General features: G+C 38.7%; 1 protein-coding gene across 1 annotated transcript in view; it reads left to right on the top strand.

Annotated features, from left to right (window-relative positions):
- Positions 1–22,363, top strand: part of MYO5C (myosin VC) — a 1,267,761-nt gene that overhangs the window by 799,766 nt on the left and 445,632 nt on the right. The window contains exon 24 of the mRNA XM_078684841.1: positions 16,805–16,868. Coding sequence (XP_078540967.1) covers positions 16,805–16,868 — 64 coding nt within the window. The remainder of the gene's footprint in view (positions 1–16,804; positions 16,869–22,363) is intronic.

Here is a 22,363-nt window from a genome sequence, read left to right as displayed (position 1 = left end):
AAGATATACATTTTAAACTAACAGTATCTTGATGCAGATGAAGTGAGGACTATCTTAAAACATGGTGCATCTTTTGCATTGCTCTTGTTTCAGAAAAGTGTCGCTTCAGTATGCCAATAACATGTCTCCTATCCAGAGATTTGTTTGAGGTGAGGCCTACTCAGAGTTCAAGATGAGATTTACACTTGTTGAAGTGTACAGAGGAGATAATATCTGTGAAAGTCTACTAATGAAGTGAGTCATGTCCACTGCACTCTTCAACAAAGTAGAAACCTCCTATGTTTCCCTGGACAGACCTAAACTTGATCTGCACAATGTGATTCGTAATGATAGGAAACTCAAGTGATGTAATTGAAATATGTGCAATTTATTTTGCTCATTTCACAATCACATCACTTGTGTTTCCTTTGCTTAGGTATCTCATTGTGCAGATGTAGTCCAGCATATGAAAGATTACGTAGAAGTGCAGCACTGCATACAATAAATTTAACACTTACAGAAAACTCACCTTCTCCATGCCTCCTACACAGTTCTACATATACATCATAAATGCAAACAGTACAGAATTAATTATACATGTTAAATGGTTTATTTTTGCTGTTCTCAGAATGTATCAAAATTCACTAAAAACAGTGACTTGAAGATATTCATCATGTAACAGCGGGGAAAAAAAAACACAATCAAAATGATTGTGTTTAAAAAACCCATACAACATCAGAAAATAAAATTCAGAACTCCTTAAAGTTAACTTACTTTCCATGACGTCCAAGGATGTCCTATGAACAGCTTACACTCTTTTGTGCTGTTATTACTTTCAGCCCGCCACTTTCTGAAAGAAAACCTCCATCGTTTTTAAAAACACGTTACATGCAATAAATGACTTCTTGCTCTCTACCACTATTTTCCACAAGGCCAAATCTAGTCAGAGATATTTATAACTCTTGGATTTCTTGTAAGCCAATCCCATCATTTGGCATTTCCGCAACTTTCAGAATTAAAATGTTGAAGATCATTTTCACAATCCTGGAATAGTAATATCTTCCCCTTCTTGGTCAGTCATGTTCTACATTTCCTATGACACTGATACTGCTTAATATGAAGCAGACTTACACTACCTCTATGAGTACTACAATTATTTAATTCTCTACATCACTTTTAATCACAAAGCAATGTAAAACAGTAGACAGCATTGCAGACTTACATTCCCTCTACTCCATGTTTTGATTGGCTGCTTCAATTAGCTTATGAAAAGAAACAATTTTTCTGAACTCATTTAAAGTGCACATACATCTCCATGATGTCCAATCCTTTGATTAGAAGTTATGTCTCTGAACTACACTTATCCTCAAGGCCAAATTGTGTAGGAGCCATTAGAACTTCTTGAAATTCCACAGATCATATCCCGAGATTATTTTCCTAAAATTTTGGTTTTAAAAACACCAGGTAAGAGTTTTTAAGGTCATACGGCAATTTTTTTTTGAAAATTAAAACAGAATCATTGCAGAATGACCAGCCATTTCTAGACTTTAAATAAGCTGTGTAATGTCCTGATGATATTGAAGGGCCGTCATGATATATAATTGCTGTAGTTACAAAAGTCCTTCCTGATATTGACAACTGCGAAGCTACAAAATTTTTTATTAAAGTTGTCAATTTTGTTCCATCAGGCCTACATCGTTGGAACATTAAAATGACGTACTGGCCATATTTTCGTATAAATAATGTGGACATCATTTCAGATTTACATTGGCTACACTCCATGCTGTGATTAGCAGCTTTTACTAGCTTATTAAAGGAGACTGATTTACTGTCTGGCAAAGTTAAATATATAAATCTTTCTGAGTCTACACTAGTAGTACTTGATACCATACAGTTCTCGCAGTCATGCTGCCATTGATAAGAAAGCCCAAACAGCTGATCTACATCTACACCTTCAGCATGTAATACATCAAGCATATACATTAAAAACTCCTGACAATCTTGCTGAATATTTTGAGAGAATTGTGTTTGCCCTGAACATCTGTCTAACAGGTTTCGAATTTCAGACACACTTTCTATTTTTGTTCTATCTGTGCTACATTTCTCTAACACAGAATTCAACAAACTGCAAAATCTTTGATCAGAATTGACCACAATCTCTTCTTTTACATTTTTTAGAGAAAACAAAACATTCATTACTACATTAGCATAGCAGTTGACACCAGAACTGTTTTCAAACTGAAAACCAACAACATCTTCAACAGAATCCTCTTTGTTTCTGCTTGTAATTTTAGGTTCATTCACTTTTTGTCTTTTTGCTACAACCTCCCCAGTATTGTTCTCATTTCTTCGTTTCCGGCCTACCAGACGTTTCTCAAACAAAGGAAACTGAGGCAAATGTGGCGCATACTCTCTTCTTAACCTATTGTATTCCTTAACACAATCTAGATCTGCACAAATGTTTCTGACATCACACTCAATCAAGTACAATCCCGATAAAGTTCTAACTCGTGACAATGCCACATATGCCATACCCTCCTTGAACACAGAACTGCCAATATTCACCAATGCAGTGTCTACACTTAAACCTTGCGATTTATGAATTGTCACCGCATATGCCAAGCAAACAGGGAACTGCTTACGGCGAACATATAAGTCTTTTACAAGCAAAAATCTAGCAGAACAACGAGCAATTAGCTGTACTTCCTCAATGCCATCAAATTTAATTTTTAAAAATTCAATTCCATCTCTATTTCTGTATTTCACAAAATCAACAACATTACCCATTGATCCATTTACCAGACCTCTTTCAACATGTAAATTCCTTCTTAAAATTATACGGCAGTTCAAGCACACATTCAGAGTCTTTTCAAAACCTGCAGTTTTAGATATAGTCTTCTCTAATGAATCCAATTTTGATTTCAGATTCTCAGACAAAATAATTGTTGATCCCATATGCTCTACTCTATCAATAGCTTCCACTTTCACAATCTCTTGCTTTTCTAAATGCAACATTTTGTTGTTAAATTTGGCACATTCTGCAAGAGTTGGCATCAAACATATTCCAGATTTCTTATCAGTAATTTTCTGAAAAATATTCTCAGGCACAACATCTTGTTCTGGATATAAATTTGACAGTAATCGTGCATGTAAAGCTTCTTTTCCATGCTCGGTCACTTTTCCAATTCTAACATCTTGTAGAATAGTCTTGTAAACTTCATCCTTTGCCTGACGCATATTTTCATGCAGTTCAGCATAATTGAAGTTTAACCATATATTGACGTTGCCAATGCTGCCTAGGCACTTCCTGGTATCTTCATGCGTGAGCATTTTGAACACAGGTTGCCCTTTCACTGGTGTCAGCTGCAGAAGATCTCCGAAAACAATGATGTGTTTGCCACCAAATAACACATCATACTCTGTTTTGAGAACTTCTTGCATCCTCAAATGCACAAAGGCAAGCATGACATTGGAAACCATGCTTACTTCGTCAATGATAAGAAGTTTCATTTTCCTCAAGATTCTTGAAACTTCAAAACAAGCATCTCCAGATAGCTTGTGATATTCTAATTTGTTGTCATGCTCCACTGGCAGCATCAGTAAACGATGTAAAGTAATCCCTTTAATATTATGTGCTGCCAGTCCAGTTGGAGCAGTGACAACACAAGACAGCGATGACTCTGTCCTTTCCTGCAAATAGCATGAAATTGCTTTAATGAGGAAACTTTTTCCAGTTCCCGCTTCTCCACTCACGTACAGTCGGACAGGCTTCAACGACGTACATGAGCACTCTTTCTTATCATGACTTAATCCATGATCAATTTGCATGGTAACTTCGTCATATATTTTCCTCTGCTCAACGTTGAGTTGCCTTTCCAACTCTTCTAAGTTAACCACATCCTCTTGAGCATGTGCCATGGCTCTTTCCACCTCATTCATAGCAGTGGCAGCTTCATTTTCAATAAGAGGTCCTCCTAGTGGATCCTGACTCAATGAAGCAGAACTCTGACTGTCCTGAGAACTGTCTCTGGCAATCTCGGCTGCAATTGTTGCTTCCTGCTCAATTTCCGCATTCAACATTTCTACATATTTGGGAAAAGCAGGACATTCTATGGTCTCCTTGGCGGCATTGAAAGAGTCTTCATAACAGAGGAAATCTCCAAGCAGTTCCTCTTCTGCACGCCAAGGCTTGAAAAGTTGCAAAAGTGCTAAATAGAAAAACTCCTTTTTTTCAGGAGATTCGCCACTCAATTTTCGATGGTTTATCAAGTGGCATTTTCTTTGCTTCACCAGACATCCCTCACTTCCTATTACAGCATACACTCCTTTCTCAGTATCTTCTTTGATGTTCCTCTTGAACATGTAATTTTGCAGAACCTCATACAGACAAACATTCTCTAGGTGACTGCTTCGATTTGGATAATATGTATCCAACATGTTTGTCTTCAAAATGTCGGTACTGTTTGGCTCCTTTTCCGCCAAATACTCAATTTCCCGCACAGGTTTGAGAACTCGATTACGCGTTGCAGCAAGACCAAGACTCGCCCAAACGATACTCCTGGACTTGGCATAGAGACTTGCTGAAGACAACCGGTCAGAACATTCGTACGCTCCGATTTCTCGATGCGACAACATCTTCAGACTGAAACTGTACAACTTATTGCTGAGGCTCTTTTCATGGGAAATGTCCTCCCACATATCCTTCAATTCTGTCTTCTCTTTTTTGGTGATGTAAGACGTCACATACCGAGCCACAGCCATACAGTTATCAGCCACAAACTGTATATCCATGTTAGCATTCCACATGGACAAAATCACCGGGTTGTAGTCGTTGATGTACTTGGACTCTTCGTTCCTCTTCAAATTGTAAGTGTTTTTAGGTGATTTCTTCATGACATTGTGTCGCAGCGAAGACATCAAACTGTTTACTCTTCCTTTAGAAATCACCGGTCGTGGATAGCCGAAACGACATTTAGTGTAGAACTTGTCCTTGTTTCGGAATTTACGACGGCAGTACTTTCCACATCGATGGCTTTGGAAACGCAGAACTTTTTCTCTTAGGCTTTTCTTCTCCTTTGCGTTTGGAACAGCACACGTAGAATACTGTTGGATGAAACTCATCACTGAGTCATCTGGATCCGTTCCAAATTTAGGTGCATCCTTGATCCACAGCAACATATGTATATGAGGAGCACCTCTTGCTTGGTACTCCTTTCTCCAGAAGAAATCCAACACCTCTCCAAGAGGTGGATTCTTCTTATTCATGATGAAAGACATCATAGCTTCAAATCTATGATTGAAGTACCTACATACATTGACTGGATCCAAAGAGCACAGTTCTCCGGGTGTCTTGAATTCGATGTTTTCTACGTTAGCATTTGCCTCTCGTAGAAATTCAAGTAAGTCTTCCCAGCCATACTCGGCACAGCTCAGAGTGAGGAACCATGTGGGAGTACCTAAGTTCCTCAGCATACATTTTAAGTCACCATGACGACGGTACCAGTACTCATTAGTACCACGCTGACACGCCATGAGATTAATCAGGTGAGAATCCAAAATACTATCTTGGACATTCACTTTATCCATAAAATCACTTGCCGAGATGTTTTGCATGTGTATACCACTTTTCAAGATGTGGTTCACTGCATATGACAGTCCAGACAGATCGCTTTCAAACAGGAGATGAAACAAATATGGAATGCATTGTCGAAACCTAGCATCTCCTGCATACAATCGCAAAGTCCGGTATTCAGAAGCAGGAATTTGATGAGGTCGCTCATCATATCTTCCTCCCTGACCTGTTGGAAAAAGCTGTGGGAAACACCGAGCTTCCAAACTTTGCTCCCAAACACTAATGGGACTCCCTTTGGCTTGTTTCATTTGAAACAACTCAATAGCATTCCCCATGACTTCCTTTGAATGCAAAGGATGAACACTATAATGTTCATATATTTCCTCACTAGTAGAGGGTTCTACTTTCTCAATTTGACCAGCACACAAATCGCTATCCTCTTCCTCACTTACTTCCTCTTCTTCAACATATACATTCTTATAGTATTTATTATTTTTTTTCAAATACAATGTTGCCTTTTTAACTTTCCTAACATCTACTAAATCTTGCCATATTTTCTTATTCTTTGTCGGAACCCCATTAACTAAGATAACCAGAGGTTCCTCTTCCACTTTTTCTACTCCAATTGTGTTAATGTTTTTCTTCAAATCTAGAGGCAAATAAACAACTCTTCCCTTTAATCCTCTCTGTAAATCTGATGGAGGCAATTTCCCTGTCTTTGGCTCCATTCTTACAATAGCCTGAAAGGGATGGATACTTTGAATCAAAATAGATTCATAAGTATTTAAGTCCTTCAATTCAGAAGGAATCTCAACCAATTCCAGATTATTATGAACTGCTCTAGCAGGCATCTGGTTTTGTTTTAATTTGTTACAACAATAAGTACACACACGTTGATCCAATCCCAAATCAAAACAATTTTCTACCATCAAGTATGTTGCAAAATCCTTCCATTCACTATTATTTTCCCTTTCACTTTTTGCATATAAATCCACTAACTTAGTCTGATTCTTATAATAAGTGCGTCGACAACACACACAAGTGAAATTAGGCCTCTCACTTGATTTCATGTCAAACGTCGCAATTTCCCTCTGGAAATTATCTGTACTGGAAACATGTACAGTATCTTCCAAATGACCCTCTATTTCTTGCTCAATTTCAACATTCTCCTCTTTACTTCCAAAGTAACAAAACTCAATTTCTTCACATATATTCCTCACATCTATTTCAGAACCATGCAGAAGAGCAGCACATAATTGTTTCAGCATAATTGCTGGACTCTTAGCATAATACAACAGTCTAACTAACTTCCTCACTTTGTTATGATGCACTGCTAGCATCCTGAAATGATGAAAAACACTCTGGCATACTCTCCTGGAAAGACAAGCCAGTGAATGACCATGCAAACCTGTCACTTCTCTCACTCTGCAAGGATCTAATTCTTGCAACAACCTCATTTTCTGCTTCAAACTTTTCTTGTTAAATGACCGTACAAAATCACAAAGCAAATTGATAGAATCCTGTCGCACACTGCAAATACTACTACACTTCCAGGTGTACACAGGACCCTTAGCACGTCTTCCTAAAACCTCATTACCTAACAACTCTTCTGCCTCTGTTGTCACAAGTTTTTCTTTTTCAACTGGACAACCATCTTTCACTTCATAAGCACGACCACTGATGTCAACTGCATGCACCAAATCATTATCCTGGAAATAACTCTCTTCATTAAAAAATGCCTCACAGCTTGAACTATGTATCCATTCTCCAGAAAAAACTTCACAAAAATTACTACGATTAACTATTCTCTTCCATCTACTATTTCTTTTGAAATCAAAAATTGCCTTGTTTAGCTTCCTAATTCTATTGATTATCAAAATAAATAACTTACGTTTAATTTCAAAAGCCTGATCAATAACTTTCTCAACTTTTTTTTTTCTCCTATAAAAAACTAATTTCTGTTGACCTTTCTTAATATTTTTTAACAAATTGCCAATTATCCTGTTACGGAACATTCGTTTACGAATCTCCGTAAACTGTTGTTTCCTTCTACTATCATGCACAGATTTATCTCTTGCTCTAGCAGTAACATTTTCATTTGTCCTTTTCTTTCCATTTGATTTACTTGTGTTGTTATGGATTGAAACATTTTCTGTACTAATATTTTTTTTATTTGAAATATTTTTTATGAAATATTTAGAGCTCTTACCCGGTGCTTTCTTCATCGCTTGAGAAATCTTTTTGTTAGAGGACTGCTGCATTTTTTTTTTCTCCTGCTGTCTTTGACGTTTTGCAGCCTTCATCTCTCTTATTTTTGTAGGCATAGTTGAATCTGAGGAAAAATATAATAAAAATGTTAATAAAAAAATATTATCAAACAGTAAATCAGTAATAGTGATCAAAAACATAACACACTACTTGACATTTTAAATAGAAGATTTTTTAGTCCTTGCAAATTTACAATACAGAAGTAGCAGAAAAGAAATGAGATTTATATTTATGTTACCTATGCTATTTTATATGTGAATCTGATCTAATTTTATGAGCATATTTTAATATTTTATTGAAGACACTACACATAACCTGTTTTTGAAGGTGTCTTTATTTTTAAATTAAACGGTTTACCTTTTTACTTTTTATTGATTATAAATTTTAAAAATAAATGTTTATAATTCCAAAGGCTCAAGCAGGTCATCTTCCCATCCTATATCATATAATTCGGACAAATCTGCATCCTCATCACGCTCTTCTTCATCCTCAGGATTTAAATCATCCAATGGATCAACATCCACTGATGTTTCAATTACAAGTTCAATGATGAGGTCAAAATCAACTGATTGCAGATTGTCGCTCATGTTGAGGTTGTCTTTATCTTTAAAGAAAGACAACAACAATGAGATGTTGCAGAGTAAGAGACAAATCTCACAGATTATAATAGTAAAATTATTTAACAAGAGTAACATTTTGCAGCTATTATTTAGCCATGTCCAGCGATGCTGAGCAGGTGAAGCCTATGTCTAATTTTTCACTGGACAGGACTCATCTGTTCTTAACCTTGGATAAGCCTCAACGACTCTGTGTCCCCTGCACATACTCAAATGTTAAAGTGCAGATTTATATTAAATGGCACATCCCCAGGCATGCACCAGTTAATGTGCACCACTGCTTTACCACCCATGGTGTGCCGCATTTACAATCAGATAGGAGAAAGCTGCTTCAAAACCCTGCACCTGCTTGAAGCTGGCATAGGTCTTGACGCAGCATTGTATAGATGGGGCACCCCTGATCCTTGCTGGAGCTGCATCGCACTTACGATACAACTCCAGCAATGCGCCACCTTTACAGCACAGATGCGTCACACATCTGTGCCTTTTTTGCCCCATGCTGCGCCGCATTGTAAATGCAGCACACCATGGGTGGCGGAACAGTGGCGCAGGATGACTGTCACATCCCTGGGGATGCGCCACTCATCATAAATCTATCCCTAAGCTTCTTATCTTGTTACAGATGAACTGCCATATGTATCATCAAAATATTTTACATATTATAAATAGCAAATTTTAAGGAATAAATAGCGATTCTTTACTATTCCTAATTTGCAATGAGCAAATTGCTAATTGCAAATTACCCATTCATTTCCATAGGCTAGGAGGCTCATAGGAATTAATGTTGCAAGTTGTGATTAGCAATTAGCTCATCACAAAATAGGATTTTTTTCAAGCGTGCAGGGGTATCTCAAGAACAACCTGCTGCACCCCTGAAAAAGAAATTTGGGAGCACATGGCACACCTACATGCCCTAATGGCATGTATGGACGTCATATGGGACCTTTTTTTTTTAAAAAAAAAAATTATTTTTGAAAAGAATTCGCAAATTACCACAAACTACAAGTTGGTGGTAGTTTCCAAATCCTTAATATCATTTTTTACATATTTTTTTTTTATACATTGCATTTAAGGAATCACAATTTTTGAATTATTGACATTTTAAGTAATTTCCACATGTGCACTGTTTTCTAAATATAATTTGAAAATCGTTTTTGGGGAAAAGTAATGGTTTGCAAATTTATGACAAGGACATAATGGTGTATGCTTCTCTATAAGGCATTTCAGTATCTCTAATGTCATTTTTCCCATATTACATTATAAGACCTTTCCCCATGAAGCACATTCCTTGTAAATATGCTCCCACCAGTGCATTGCAAATTTAGATTTTGACTGTTTCAGACACATAGCCATGTTGAAAGTGACCCAAAAAAATTGCAAACGTTTAAAAAAAACACATTCATGTGTCTTAATGACATTTTAATTCATTTCCCCATGGACAATGTTTTCTAAGTGGCACAAAAGAGGTATACACCTATCATAAATCTGTCCCTAGAATTATAAATGATTAAATCAGGATGACAATAAGATGTGGCCTATCCAGAGGTTTGTTTAAGGTGAGGCCTACTCAGGATTGCAGATTAAAGTTATGCTTGATGAAGAATACAGAGGAGATCATTTATTGTAAAGGCCTACCAATGAAGTAAGTGATTTCTACTTCATTGCACCAGTCATCATAAATGTATCCATAAGCTTCTTATCTTGTTAGACATCAACCGCCATATGTATCATATAACTATTTTGCATTTCCAAAAAAGCGAATTTTAAGGAATAAATAGCGATTCTTTACCATTCCAAATTTGCGATGAGAAAATTGCTAATTGCAAATTACCCATTCATTTCCATGGGCTAGGAGGCTCATATAAATGAAGGTGCAATTTGCGATTAACAATTTGCTCATCACAAATTAGGAATTTATTCCAAAAGTGCAGGGGTGTCTCAAGAGCACCCTGCTGCAACCCTGAGAAAGAAATTTGGGGGCATATGGCGAACATAAATTTTAACAACATTCCTTTACCTCAAAAACGATTTTCAAATCATAACTTGAAAACACTACACATGGGAAAATTACTTAAATTTTCCTTAAGACACATAAAAGCGTATTTTGATTGGCTTTCCTGCATGGTAGGGTCACTTTAAACATGGCTATGTAACATAAACATTCAAAATCAAAATTTTCAATGTACAGGTGGGAGCATATTTACAAGCAATTTGCGCCACAAAGAAAGGTCTTACATTAAAATGGGAAAAATAACATCAGGGACAGTCAATTGCCTTATAAAGAACCATACACCATTATGTCCTTCTCTTGAATTTAAAAACAATTCCTTTTTCCCAAAAACGATTTTCAGATCATAATTTCAAAAAACTGCACATGAGAAAATGACTTAAAATGTCATTGAAACACATGAAAGCGTTTTTTTATTGGCTTTCCTGCATGGTTGGTTCACTTTTATCATGGCTATGTAACACAAACATTGATAATTAAAATTTTCATGCACATGTAAGAGCATATTTACAAGCAATTTGCGCCACAGAGAAAGGTCTTACAATAAAATGAGAAAAATAACATCAAGGACAGTCAATTGCCTTATAAATAACCATACACCATTATTTCCTTGTCATGATTTTAAAAACAATTCCTTTTCCACAAAAACGATTTTCAAATCATAATTTCTAAACACTGCACATCAGAAAATGACTTAAAATGTCATTAAAATACATGAAATCATTTTTTGATTGACTTTCCAGCATGGTTGAGTCACTTTTAACATGGCTATATAACAGAAACATTCAAAATCAAAAATTTCCATGCACATGTGAGAGCATATTTACTAGCAAATTGCGCCACATAAATCATAATTTTCTCCTTAAAGCACACTATTCTCTATCTAAAGTAAAGAAATATTTTCTCACCTTAGCAAATACTTTGAGTTTGAAAACAGTCTCAGAAACACACCAATTTGTCTTCAGCAGAGCAAAAGGTATGCACTCCAGAGTCTGCAGCTATCAAAAGCACAGAAATGGTGTAATTCTTCACACATATTTCTCATGTCACCCAATCAAAACTCTTCCCTCACTTTTTTTCAAATGAAAACCCTTCCCCCTCTGCCCTTTCTGCCTATTTTCCATAGCAACCACCTCTTGGAGAAACTCTGGTGTTTGCAAATTCACACAACAATGTTGCAATTGAACTCTGAACTCTCAGTGCACCTGCATATCCAGTGCTTTCTTTCATTTAATGATTTTTTATTGACCACTCAAAATACATCTTTCAAAGAACACATCTCTACACCCTAACTTTCTGTTTTCATCAATCAAAATCCACCAATCACTGTTACTACTTCATGAACACAGAAACTCCACAGTTTTTTTCATTTCAAACTCACATTTTTTCAACTGCCATTTCATTGCCACACTTCATCTGACTGCAGGAGAACCTTCTCTCACCATGTTTTCTGTCTGGATTGTTGGTCATAGTTATATTCACTGGGCTCAAAGGTACGTTGAAAGCAGGAATTTACCTAACCTCAATTTACAAGATGTGGAAATTAAGTGGTTTGGCCAGAGAGGATTAAAATGTCACCAATTGATACCATTGGTGAAAACCTTTATGCATTTGCCAAAACCTGACCTGTTAATTGTGCACTGTGGAGGTAATGACTTGGGCACTTTGACTGGTGTAGGTCTGGAAATGCTTTTAAAGGACACCTTTGAGCAATTAATGGCACTTTTTCCTCAGACTGCCTTGGTATATTCAAATATATGCCAAAGACAGAAATGGAGGTGGTCAAACCAATTTTGTCCACAAATTGAGAAGTCGAGGAAGCATGTAAACAAATCTGTTTCAGCTTACATGAGAGACCATGGAATGGGCTCCCTGTACAACAATAACTTGCGTTACTACATGCAAGATATCTACAGAGGAGATGGAGTTCACTTCTCAGATGAGGGCAACAGAGTTTTCACTCTGAATTTAAAAATGTGCATTGGTACCTACTTATAAGTACCTAAATGTACCATAAACCCAAAAGCTCTTCTCAGAGCTACCCTACATCTAATCACTCACAATTATTTTTTTACTCTAACTATTTTCACTAATTTTCAACAAAATACGCTCCCTGGTGCGCTACCCGGTACGCGTACCGGGAGCTAACCTCGCGAAATTTTTTAAAAAAATGTTTTTTTTTCCGCACATATGGGCCTCCTCAGCCACCCTCACAAAACCTAGGGGGTCAAGATAAGTCTACCGTGCCCCCTTCTACCCATTCTGAACATTATTTGCCCTCCATCTTGTATCATAATTCGACCGAAACACAAAATGGTGAACTCCCGTTACGCTTAAGGTTCGCGTACCAGGGCGCTCACCGGTTCGCGTACCGGGTCGCTCCCTGGGAAGCGCACCATCAAAAAAGGTGGGAAAGTAGTTCACACAAAAGCCACTTGAGACAATTTCACCAAATATAGATTAGCTCATACTACATACCAATCCCTACCATTTTCACAAATTTGATTGGAATTCCATTTAGCCATTTAGCCTGTAGACCTCTCTAAATACCGTGAGGTAAATTACTTCACAAAACACATCTGAAGTGTTGGAATTGACAACCAATTAAAATGTTACTTTCATTTTCTACTTTTTTTACATGATATTTGATTGGTTATGTACCCGAATATATATAAAGGAAGAGAAGGAAACACAGCCATTTTGACTACTACTTCCTGGTGTACATTTCATTTGGATTTTCATTAATAACTTCAACTTCTTTTTAAAGGTAAGTTGTTATTTTTAAAACTGAAGTATATTGTGCACTTTAAGTTAATATGGCAAACTTTTTCTGTTAGTTATATACTATCCCTCTGTAGTACTTATAAATTTAGATACACTTTTTTATATTCCTACTTCCACTCTGATACTATACACTGCCCAAAGATAAATTCTCTGATAAAAACTGCCTATCTAAAATTAATCCCAACAGTGCCCTACCTCTACTAATATATATTTTTTTTATGCAAATTTCAGGAAAAATGGAAAGTGAACAAAACATTTCATTTGAAATTGTCCTTCCAGAGTCCAACACAGAAATCATTGATCCAAATGAGATTGAATTTATGGATGAAACATGGGACCAAGAACTACTGCAATGTGTGCAAGCAGTAGATAACCTCCTTGCAAATGAGGACATTTTACAACCTCAGAGACTACAATCTATATTCCATGATTATGAAATTTCTGACAATGAAATGTTAGAAAGTTTAATAAATTATGAAACACAATAAAAAAAGTTAAAAAAAATAAATAAATAATCAACAAAACCAACAATCAATTAACATACAGCATTTGAAAAGTCTATCATTCATTTTTCATTGTGATACGCTCCCCAGTACGCTTCCCGGTTCGCGTACCGGGCGCTAACCACGAAAAAAAACAAAAAAAAATTTTTTTTTTTTTGCTTAGCGGGGCCCCTTTAAAGCCTCCACATCAAACCTAGGGGGTCAGGGAGTATCTACTATGCCCCCTTAAGGTCATTTGCCCCTTCGCTTTTGACCTCCTCTTGTCTCTCGATCCTACCGAGAGACAAGATGGCGGCCGCTCCGGACTGTTTAGAATGTTGACAGACACCGGAGAGCCAATCAACTTCGCTACGCGAAGTTCCGTTACGCGTCAAGTACGCGTACCGGGGCGCTGCCTGGTCCGCGCTTACAGATATATATCTTTTTTTGAACGTTATTTTCTCAAAATCCACTGCAGCACATATATTAAGACCTACAAAAGGCACATCGGGCTACCAGTCCCTACAATTTTGCCAAGTTTCGTGCAAATCCATTCAGCCGTTCGGGCTAAAAGTGAGGCTAACCGCCCTATGGAAAACTCAATGTTAAAAACACGTTTTGGGACCCCCCTTTTTTCTCGGCCCCCCCTGGACCAACTCCCCCCAAATTTCCAGTGGCTGCTCAGAAACAAAATGTTCCATTTTCCAGAAAATTTCAGCCAATTCCGTCCACAAACGCCAAAGTTATTAGACATAGAATTTTCAAAAAACCCATAGAGAAAAAATCCTAACTATATATACCTACTGGCGACCGCCAGTAGGTAATATATATATATATATATATATATATATATATATATATATATATATATATATACTATCAAACCATGCACTGTTTTCTCATCAATCATTTTACAGTCAATGTTGCACTTGTATTATCAGTGATTTCATAGAAGATGTAAACAGTGGGGAATTAGCAGTGCATGGCGAGGGTACAAATGATAGGTTTCTTAGAACATGAGGTATAGTTACTAGAGATAACTGTAACTGCTGTATTTCTGTGGCTTTATGTGTGTAAAATCTGAATCTAACTGATTTCCCTGCAACCTTTATTTTTTTGTGTGAATTGTTGCATTGTTTTAATGCTATTTCCTAACAATTACTTCCTGTAACCTTTGGTTTTTCCAGTGAATGTCTAGGTATTTTTTAACGTAAAGTAATATTTAATTACCATATGTTAATCCAACCACCACCGTGCACCTGCGGCCAGGCCCTGCAGCTAACTCCACGCCATGCATGGCCTGTAGTCAACCACCCAAAGGCAGCCAACTCCTGGCCTCCCTCCCCTGGCCTTTTTTGGCCCTGGGGATCCCATCCCCTGGGGCCCACCATTATGGTTATGGGGGAGTATGACATGGCAATTTTGGCCTGGGACCCCATCCCTCTGGCCTAGTACTTTTTGTGGGGGAGGGTGAGCACATGTCCCGGAGCCACTTTTGGCGACAGGGACCACATCCCCTGGGGCCAACATACGCATTCCCCTCTCCCCATGCCTTTATCGGCCCCAGTGATCCCATCCTCCGGCGCTCGGTATTATATTTTTGTAGCGGGCACACATCTACCCTCAGGCCGATTGTGACCCAGGGAACCCCATCTCCCATGGCCTGGCCATATTCTAAAAGGGGAGGGGTCCCTCCTCCATGGGCTGAAACAATGCACTAATGGTGGGAGCCCTGGTGCCCACCCAATGCATCCACTATATCCTGCTTGGGGGCCGTGGGGAGCCCCAATGCCCCTGTGGCCCCAGCCAGCTCCCTGCATCCAGTGGGAGCAAGCATTGCTCCCACCCACAAGGAGCAGCTAAAAATGCTGCTCCCTGTGTGTGGGAGCAGTATGATCTGTTTCACTGTCCACATTACTCCGGGCAGCAAAATAGACATGAAATCTGCTCCCAGCTGACAGGAGGATGCTTAAAGCTCCTGCCAGCTGTGAGTGAACTTTGTGTTTGCTCAAGCTTGGCGGGAGCTTTGAAATGCTCCTGCCAAGCGAGAGCAAACACAGGTTTCCCAGTTTGTGCCACTGTGGACAGGGAAACCTCTATTTCCTAGTGGTAGGCACCCCGGGACATAACAGGAGCCGGCGGGGACCGCATGGTCCGCCCTCCCCTTTGTTATGGTGGCTATCCTCTGGGGGATGGGGTCCCCGGGCCGAAATTGGCCTTGGGAGAGGGGGTCGTGTTCCCCCTTCAACATCACTAGTATGGCCTGGCTCTGGAAGATGGGGCCCCTGGGGCTAGCATAGGCCTGGGAGAGGGGCCATGTGCAGGAAGTATGCACAGGCAAGGAAGTTCTTCTTTGATAATTTAAGAAGGCGAATATCCAACAAATGAACAGTATTGGGCCAGATATATGAAAACATTTTACCCATTCTTTGTTTATGCCAAAATATTTTACTACATATGGCCCACTATTTCTTTAGATAATCCCAACCTGTAGACCACCACTTTGAACATATTTGGGTACATTAGCTCTTTTTCTGCTGAAGACCTATCTTGTTTTCCAAAAGTCCATGCAGGACTGAATATTGCTTACAGAACTAAGTGGGGTCTTTAACTGGAACCTCATGAAACAAGTATTACAAGTAACATAATATTTGTATGTGTTATTTCTTTAAAGTGTACACTTGATATTGCTGTTATTGAAGTTACAACAAGCTGATCTTAAACCAGCATCGCTGTACTAGACAAGACTAGACTATTGAATTGAATATTGGTACCTTACTCTATACACACTGTTGAAAATATTTTATTGGGGTCTAAAACATCACACAGAACTGTGTCACTATAGTCATATAGTCAGTTTTGTGGGTAATTAATTCCGTACATTCTTTTAGTTTATAGTTACTAATAGCAACATAATCGAGCATTCATTGTGAAACGAGGATTGACATCTGTATATTTACTTTCATTGTACAACCTCAATATATATGTTTCCTTAAAACGTAAGTTCTCACTTCTTTGCTAGGGTACATGTAGTAAATATTTTCTTGACAAACACATGTGCACTGTGATAGCGGAATATTCTCTGTGTTTGCAGATAAAATGGATCAACTTACAAAGCAACTCTTCGCTGACGTAGAAAAAGAGGAAAGACAGAGAATGTATGTATCTGTGGAGGAGAACTGTTTTATAAGAGAAATGATCTTCTTAATATCCTTATGTTACATATGCTTATTATAAAATATTTACTCTGCTAATTACTATAATCTGAAGTTGCCCAACTTTATAAATGTTCAAAAGCTATATTTCACTAGAGGAACAAAAGAGGACACACTCTTAAAAAATCAAATATAAATATGGATTTTTACATTGAACACAGTTGCAACTGGTTCAAATATTTACACTGGAAAGTGTCCACAAAGGTATTTTATGACTCCATAAAATAACATACAGTAGATATCATGCCAAAAAAGATCATGGGTTCTGTCATTCCAATTTCAGGGACATGATGATCATGTAGAGTCGGCTTCTGACTTCACAGAAAATGACAGTCTTATTAAAACTCTAAAGTGCCTCAAATCTTTTGAAGTTCCCCCGTACGAAGTCCTGTCTAAATTGTGTAATAAAATCAAATCGGGCTCTCCCCGAGACCCGGCGCCTCCGAAAATCTTAGCTGAAGCCTTCCCTGCTCTAGAACCTCATTATAGACATCTACTTCAGATTTCATTCTCCACAGCTTGCCTGCCGGCGGATTGGAAACAGGCAGTTGTACTACCAATCAAGAAAAAGCCGAATGTCAGCCAAGACATTATGGACAATCTCCGGCCAATTTCCCTGCTACCATACTTAGCTAAGCTAGCCGAGAAAATTGCTAACATCCAACTCATGGAACATCTAGAAGAACATGATGTTTTCCATAAATCCCAATCGGGCTTCAGATCCAACTTCTCAACGGAAACGGCCCTCCTCAGGGCCACTGAAACCCTACGAGAGGGAGCAGACGAGGGCAAGATCATGGCCCTCATCATGCTCGACCTCAGTGCTGCGTTTGACACTGTAGCACACTCCATCTTGCTACAGTGTCTAAACAAAGCCGGAGTAACCAACAGGGCACTGGGATGGCTGAAAGCCTTTCTGATCGATAGGAGCTTCCAAGTCCAAAGAGGGACTTCCCTCTCAGACAGTGTGCGGCTTGAACAGGGGGTGCCTCAGGGTTCGGCCCTGAGTCCCACCCTGTTTAATCTATACATGGCCCCCCTGGCAGAGGTGGTGCAATCGTTCGGTGTGGAGCTTGTCTCTTACGCCGACGATACGCAACTTTTAATATCTTTGACGCAAGCCCCATCCACGGAAGCCACGAACTTCAACAACTGTATGAGCAAGCTTTCCTCTTGGATGACAGAGCACTGTTTAAAACTGAACGGTACCAAAACAGAGGTCATAATCATTGGAGGTAATGAGACCAATTGGACTAAAGAATGGTGGCCCACTTGTTTGGGTACTTTGCCCCCTCCCAGCCGGGAGGCGAAGAATTTAGGAGTCTGGGTTGATAATAAGCTATCTTTTGATAGCCATATAAAAAGAACGGTAGGCAAGTGCTTCGGAGTGATGAAGACTCTCAACCGTACCCTTGACTTGCTGCCTCTCAACTCCAGACGGGCTATGACGCAGGCGCTAATAACTTCCCGAATTGATTACGGGAATGTTTTACTCTTAGGCACTTCAGAGAAAAATATAAAGAAATTACAGGTCCTACAAAATTCGGCAGCACGCCTAGTATTAAGACTGCCCCGCAGAGCCCCTTCACGACCCTCTCTAGCAACTCTCCATTGGTTGCCTATCAAGAAGAGGATCATTTTCAAAGCTCTGCTATGGTGTCACAAGATTCTCCATAACAAGGCACCTGCCTATATGTCCGATCTGGCTTTGCCATATGAACCCAACAGAACCCTCAGATCCAAAGGTACAGGTCTGCTCAGAACTGCCCGTCCTAAAAAGGCCAGAATGGGAGGCAGATCCTTCCGCACAATGGCGGCGAAGCACTGGAACCTCCTGCCCATGGACATCCGAGTAGAGGTGAATGAGACCCCCTTTAGGAAGAAATTGAAAACTTGCCTCTTTAATCAGTGATAGGTTCTCCTTCTCCTCAAAACTCACTCTCTCCACAGCGCGGGGACACGCCGGGAGGCGTCACCAGGCGCTTTACAAGCTCCTTTAAACTTAAACTAAATGATAAATGATTGTTTATGTATTAGATAGTGTAAGAAACTGGGTTGTTGGTTGACTGGCATCAGAGCCCTAGTTACGCAACAACCACAATCCTTATCAGGGTGAGGGACAAGCCATCCCTAAATCAACCTGTGCTCTACCCTCTTGGTGCTTATCATAAAAAAGTGCCAGGGTTAACTGAGAGGCAATGGGTAAATAGTTTGTGCAGCACTTCAAACAGTAATAAAGGGAAAAACAGCACACAAAAGAATCCCAATCCAAGTTAGAAAAACAGAGTTATTTTAACAAATAAAACAAGACCAAAACAACAATGATGTGCAATTTTAAGGATTTCACTGATAATTGCCCAAAAAGCACAATACACCAAATGTGGAAAACTGGTCCCAATGGACAAGGACAAAGACGCAAATTCAGGCAGACCGCAATGGAGCGTAAGCGGGTTACAGGGACCCAGTTAGGACCACTGAAATGATCACCATAAATCCTGGTTTGTGTTGCATTGCGAAGATCCACATCGAAAATGAGTCACGCAGCTGAAGCGATGTATCGGTTCAGAGATGTGGCGAGGCTGTGGTGCAAGGTCCTGTGTCATTGTCGAGGATCCCGTTGACAAGGGCTTGCGATGCGAAGTCCGGTGTCGAGGATGCGTTGTACAGTCGGGCGATATGTCGATTCTGAGGAGCTGCAAGGCTGCGATGCAGCGTCCAGCATTGTCGTCGAGGCTGCCATTGATGAGGGATATGAGTGCATGCGTGGAGGATGCATTGCGCAGCGGCGGTTCCGATGGGATGACGGGCTGTGATGCTTTGCGGGTAGATACACCAAGTTGACCAAAAAGTGTAGGTGAGCAAAGAATACAATAAAAAAAAATTGTCAGATACCATCCAGCTGCAGGAAGTGAAGTAAATTTTGTACAGCCAGCAATAAGCAGAATAAACGCCAAAAACTTGAAATGGCAGCCAAAAGTTGGCAAAAGAGATCATTGAGACCCATCAAGGCACACTCAACTGTATCCCTGGGCTATTACTTTTGTGGACACTACCTTTGCTAATTGAGGAATGGTGTTGCTATTTTTTTCTACCTCTTCATGTTATGCTCTGCAGTTTTGAGGAGACATTATTTTGCTGCGATAGCCTGGTTGCAAAATGGCGCCTGCTGACAAGATTTATTGGATCTTATGAAGCCTACTTGACAGCCTCGTTATACAGTTGAGTGTGCCTTGGTGGGTCTCATTTATCTCTTTTGCTGCCATTTCAAGTTTTTGGCATTTATTCTGTTTATTGCTGGCTGTACAAAATTTACTTCACTTCCTGTAGCTGGATCTTATCTGACTAATTTTTTTTATTGTATTCTGTGCTCACCTTCATACAGCTACGCTTTTTGGTCAAATTGGTGTATCTACAATACTTGCTTCCAATGGCGGAGGGTATGGGCATCCCCTCCAAGGACAGAGATTCTAAAGGTAATTTGAAGAGGTCCAAACAAAGGTCACCCACCTCGGACTCTCCACCTAAGAGTAGTTTGGACTCTGCTTCTACGTTAGGCACTATCCTACTTAAACTTAACTCAGTCCGTGACATAGCACAGAGTACAAAAACGAACAATGATTTAGTTCAAATTGAGGTGGTGGCAAATCATAATGATCTCAAAAACCTCTCATTACCTCTCTGTAATGCAGAAACTCGAAAAGGTATTGTTGAGGATTTTACCAACAAACAAGCTAAACAGGTCCATGGCTTAGAGCTCTCTTTGGCTTCCTTGAGGCGAGACCTAACTGAGCAAGAGGACGGAAACCGTAGAAGTAACCTTCATATATTTGGCCTTCTGGTGGACTGTGAAAAATCTGCTCCTTCTGTGTTGGATTTTCTACTTACCTGGATCCCTACCCCTCTGAATATTTCCTTTCACAAGGACTTTGAGATTAAACATGCTCATAGAGTTCCCACTTTTATGCCTAAGTCTTTTTCTTCCCCAAAACCAGTGATCTTTAAACCTCTGTGCCATCAACATACAGAGCAAATCCTGGCACAAATGAGGAAAATTAAAACCCTACAATGGGAAGGACACAGGATATCAATTTCTCAGGACTTTGCCAGAGACACCGTCATTCATCGTAAGGGCTTGTCTAAACCTACTTAAAAGGCTCATAGATATGCATATTTCATTTTCATTTGCAGGTCCTTCACGATTTAGAATAACTTTCAGAGGGCGCTCACAGATTTTTTATGAACCTCAGAACTTTCTACTTTTTTTCATTCTTAATCACTGATGGACTCTGAGTCTCTTCCTGGCACCTCTCATCTTTAACATCTGTTATTGCAGGATAAGTTGGTGCCATGCTCTCTGTGTCTTACCACTAATATGTGGTTGATATTGTTCCTGTGTTTTCTTGTTGTATGATAATTATACTATGTCATGTCTATTAATTTTATATTGTTTATTCTTTTTTCACTAACTTTTTCCTTTACCGGATTTACGATCTATCATGTTTTTATGATGGATCCTGTAGAATTCCTGTTAAAGATGTTGGTGTTACTTAGGTACTATCTGGTAATGTATTGGTTGTACATGTATTTGAATCACAAATAGACTCTGAGTCTCTTCCTAATACCTCTCCTCCTTAACGTTTCTTCTCTGCCTGATAAGTTGGTTCCATGCTCTTGGTGCCTTATTACTAGTACGTGGTTCATATTGTTCCTCTAGTTTCTTGTTATGTGATAATTGGGCAGTGTCATGGCTATTTGTTACAAGTTGCTTCACTAACTTCTTACTTTTCAGGTTTTTACGGTCTCTCATATTTTTATGATGGGCCCTTCAGAGTTTCCATATAATATCTTTGTTCTATTTTGGTGCTATCTTGTTATGTATCATTTGTATTGGTATCTCTCCTTTTCTTCCTTTCTTTTTCTTTCTTTTATCTTCTTATGTCTCTATTTCCATCCTCGATCTTGGTCTCTCTTTTACTACTCTCCATACTCCTTTTTCTATCTTTGCTCTTTCCTCTTATTCATGCTCTTACCCAACATATCTCACTCTTTACTTCTTTTGTTCTTCCTCCCTTTCTATAATCTTTTGCTGATGATACTTGTTTAAGTGTGATTACTATTTATTTGTATTTTTCTTCACTCTGGTTTTTTCCTATACATATATAAATATATATATATATATATATATATATATATATATATATATATATATATATATATATATATATATATATATATATATATATATATATATATATATATATATATATATATATATATATATAGGACCTTGGCTTGCCATTTCTTGCATTACTTATTAGCATTTACTATAACTTAGGCTGTTACTTACACTATTTAATATTACCAATTATCATTATCTACCTAGATTTAGACCGGACTATATTGTTCACCTTTCCATTTAGGATATGATAACTTGTTGG

Source organism: Lissotriton helveticus, chromosome 3_2 (assembly GCF_964261635.1).
Source record: "Lissotriton helveticus chromosome 3_2, aLisHel1.1, whole genome shotgun sequence".
NCBI lineage: Eukaryota > Metazoa > Chordata > Amphibia > Caudata > Salamandridae > Lissotriton > Lissotriton helveticus.
Note: the sequence above shows the minus strand (reverse complement) of the source record. Positions and strands in the feature narration are given on the sequence as shown.